Here is a 4,101-nt window from a genome sequence, read left to right as displayed (position 1 = left end):
AGATTTGAGAGTTATCTCAGAAACAGAACCATCTAAAATTTTTTGGACTGACTTGATGGCTCTTTCATTCATTTGCTTATTCACTCAATAACTATTTTTCAGTGTTTTGGATGGGTCAGACATTATGCTAAGTGAAAAATAAGAAGGTAAGAAAAAGAAGACCCTGAAGATGATTCCCTCCCCCAGAACTGGGCTACTAGTCATTACTCAGTGGTCTAAAGTGACACTTAATATACATCCATCCCTACCTCCATCTAGCCATTCAGTACTTACTGAACACCTACCTTGTGCCAGGCATTGCAATATATAATGGTTATGAACAAGTCCAGGAAAGAAAAATATAGGGAAAAGGGAGAATGAAGGGGAAAAATGCCATCTTCATTCTCATAGCTTTAGGAGTGCCTTGTTTCTAGAACTCCCATTTCTTTCCTGGTGGTCTGGCCATAAGGCACAGTACATAGTGGTAAACCACCAGACTGCTGGAATTGAGTAGAGATTCTTAGTCATCCAAATGAGGAGAGGACCTTCTATTTAATTTCTAAATGTGTGCCTTGATTTGGCATATTTTAAGCAGAGCAAAACATTATACCATAAAGATATCTAACATGATTCCCATGTACAGATTTTAATATTGTCTAGAAATACAGGCACAAGAAAAATAAGCTCTGAGCAAAGCCAAAAGGTACTGAAAAATAATAGAACATACTTTGAACATTAAAAATCTTGTATCTGGTTTGGTTGGTAAATTATTTTGAGACATATAATTCTATTGCCTTCCAAGGAAAGCCCTGATCTTTTAAAATTAAGATATGCCTAGACTTTATAAGAATAAATCCTGACCACTTTCTGTGCTTTCTGAAAAACAACTAGGTAATAGAATGACTACCACTGAGAAGTATTTTGCTTTATGGCAGCTGTCTTTTCATTATTATTTTATGAGAGCTAGTCTAGATATTATATATCCTTCACTATCTACATTTAGTTCTTTTCAGATGCCTGGGGTTATGTCAGTTTCTTTGGATCTAATTGGATCTCAAAACTCCATCACTTCAATACTTTCCAAAGGTTCTTAGGCAGGTAGGCTTACCTCCAAAAACATTAACATGACTAATGCATGCGGCTGGTCATTTCTATTAAAACAGAAAAATTAAAAGGTATTTTTAGAGACTTATGAACGCTATCAACAATTATTTCAAGTATAAGCTAGTTTGTATATGCCAAGGGTGAGACTATAAATGCCTATAAAATCTGTCTGTAAAAAAGGAATTTTATGAGAGCAGGCACATTTTAGTTTCAACTTTAAGGATCTGAGCCTGCTTTGGACTTGGTGTTCTATGAACTATGAGCTAACTAAGTTACGGGAAAGCAGCCTGCACCCACGGTAAGATGAAAAGGCAGAATCCTGGGCCTGTGCATTTTAATTATAGCTCTACTGCCTGCATCATTGACCAAGTTTGGGTATTTGTTTCTGCACAGAAAATAAGATTTGAGGCCCACACAGTGGCTCACGCCTGTAATCCCAACACTTTGGGAGGCTGAGGCAGGAGGATCGCTTGAGTTCAGCTTGGGCAACAGCTTGGGCAACAGAATGAGTCTGTGTCTGTATTCTTTAAAAAATAAATAAATAATAATAAATATATAAAATAACATTTGAATAACCATTTACTTATTTCCCATTGAAAATGCTTTTTAGTTATGAACTATTTTAAACATGCTTATTTTTTGCTGATGAGAAACAGGAATTGAAATTGGAAAAACTATAAAATACTACATAAGCGACCAATATAGATACTTCCATGATTATTATCTCAAATTAACATATGGGTAAGAGAAGGCTTCACCGTCCCGGGCACTCGATCCATGGGTGAAAGCCTTCAGTAACGGTGAATGTTATTTTCATTTTGCTTGGCTTAACCAAATGGGGACCTTGGAGTAAAAAAAGTAAAAAGATGAGCCCAGAGAGAGGCTGGCAGTGGAGAGGCGGAGGGAGAGCCACAGGATTAGAGGCGGTCCGTGCTGGAAAGGCCCTTCAGAGATCATCTCACCACCCTCCATGGGCGGGAAAGAAAAACAAACGGGAGCTGTCTGAGATTTATGACTCTTACCTGCGGCGGAGATCCTCTGCCACCGCTGCCCGGCAGCTGAACAAATAGGCTCGGAGCGACTTCAGCCGCTGCCGCAGCCGCAGCACGGCGGCCAGCGGCTCTGCGTGGTGGTACAGCATGGCGTTCTCCTGCTGGATGTCGATGAGCGGCTCCTCGTACACGTACTCCAGAAACTCCTTGGCCTGCTTCGACACCTACAAAACAAGCGTTGTCAGTCAGTCCTGGAGAAGCACCTGGCTCTCCACACCTGCTCAAACTAGGAACCATAGCTAATATATCAAAGGAACATGATTATTTTCTGAATACAGACAAATGAAAAAGTCTGTAGTAGAATTAAATGTAAATTTTGACTTCTCTCTCTTCCAGACATTCAACTGTAAGCTAGGAAGGAATTTATTAATTCTGTATCTTGACTGCAGTGGTGATTATAGGAACCTACATATGTGATAGAAGGGCACAGTATGGTGCCATTACACTGACCCATTAGACCAATGTCAATTTGCTGTTTTTGTTTTTGATACTGTACCTCAGTTGCCTAAGATGTAGCCAAGGGAGGAAACTGTGTGAAAGGCACACAGAACGTCTCTGAATTGTCTATGCAATTTCCTGTGAATCCACGATTATTTCAAAATAAAAAAGGAATTAATTAAGAAGACTGTCTTAATACAAATGCAGATTTTAAAAAATGACATAAATTTATATGTGCATATATATGTATGAATATTCCATAAGACTTTTAAAAAGTAGCCACTTAAAAAATAGGCAAATCAAGGCCGGGTGTGGTGGTTCATGCCTGTAATCACAGCACTTTGGGAGGCTGAGGCAGGCAGATCACTTGAGGTCAGGAGTTCGAGACTAGCCTGGCCAACATGGTGAAACTCTGTCTCTACTAAAAATATAGAAATTAGCCAGGCATGGTGGCACATGGCTGTAATCCCAGCTACTTGGGAGGTTGAGGTGGGAGAATTGCTTGAACCCAGGAGGCAGAGGTTGTGGTGAGTCGAGATGGCACCACTGCACTCCAGCCTGGACGACAAGAGTGAAACTCCGTCTCACACACATACACACACAAAAGAAAAGAAAATTACCGAAATAAGGTGATGAGAGTAGAGACAAGGGGGATGGCAATGGGAATGAAAAATAAGGGAAGAATTTGACTGGCTCTTAGAGAACCTTAAAGCAAAACTTTTGAACTATGTCAAGGTTCAAACTAGGGGAAAATAAGGCAATAATGCCATGATTAACTGAAACACACCTGACCACATGGATACACACACACACACACACACACACATATATATATATATCTTTTGAGGTCGAGTCTTGCTCTGTCTCCCAGGCTGGAGTGCAATGGCGCAATCTTGGCTCACTGCAACCTCTGCCTCCCAGGTTCGAGAGATTCTCCTGCCTCAGCCTCCCGAGTAGCTAGGATTACAGGTGCATGCCACCACGCCCTGCTAATTTTTGTATTTTTAGTAGAGATGAGTTTCACCATGTTGGCCAGGCTGGTCTTGAACTCCTGGCCTCAGGTGATCCACCCACCTCGGCCTCCCAAAGTGCTGGGATTACAAGTGTGAGCTGCTGCGCCTGGCCCATATGGATATATTTTTCAGGGAAAAAATAATTTCAGTTTGAAGTGGGGATGTCCAGTAGGCAGTTGGACATAACAAACTAGTGAGTGATCTCCTCAAGGAAGAGTGCTGGGCCAAACGTTGTCACTTATAGTCAGTGTTGATTTACAGAGGGACCATGACTCTGTCCCTGCAGATGACAACAAAGTGCCCTGAGAAGGCCCGGTGTGGCAGCTCATGCCTGTAATCCCAACAGTTGGGGACGCCGAGGCAGGTGGATCACTTGAGGTCAGGAGTTCGAGACCAGCCTGGTCAACATGGTGAAACCCTGTCTCTACTAAAAATACAAAAATTAGCCAGGTGTGGTGGCGCATGCCTATAATCCCACCTACTCAGGAGGCTGAGGCAGGAGAATCGCTTGAACC

General features: G+C 41.7%; 1 protein-coding gene across 2 annotated transcripts in view; it reads right to left on the bottom strand.

Annotated features, from left to right (window-relative positions):
• The window catches only part of PLEKHM3 (pleckstrin homology domain containing, family M, member 3), a 212,732-nt gene that overhangs the window by 103,887 nt on the left and 104,744 nt on the right, over positions 1-4,101 (bottom strand). Inside the window, exons 5-6 of one of the 2 annotated variants that reach the window (XM_011949843.1) lie at positions 2,106-2,299; positions 1,088-1,130 (exon numbers count right to left, since the gene is read on the bottom strand). In XM_011949843.1, coding sequence (XP_011805233.1) covers positions 1,088-1,130; positions 2,106-2,299 — 237 coding nt within the window. The remainder of the gene's footprint in view (positions 1-1,087; positions 1,131-2,105; positions 2,300-4,101) is intronic. The other variant, XM_011949842.1, reaches the window with a different exon arrangement.

The sequence above is a fragment of the Colobus angolensis genome, unplaced genomic scaffold (genome assembly GCF_000951035.1).
Source record: "Colobus angolensis palliatus isolate OR3802 unplaced genomic scaffold, Cang.pa_1.0 Scaffold30, whole genome shotgun sequence".
Lineage (NCBI taxonomy): Eukaryota > Metazoa > Chordata > Mammalia > Primates > Cercopithecidae > Colobus > Colobus angolensis.
This window is presented reverse-complemented; position numbering and strand designations above follow the sequence as displayed.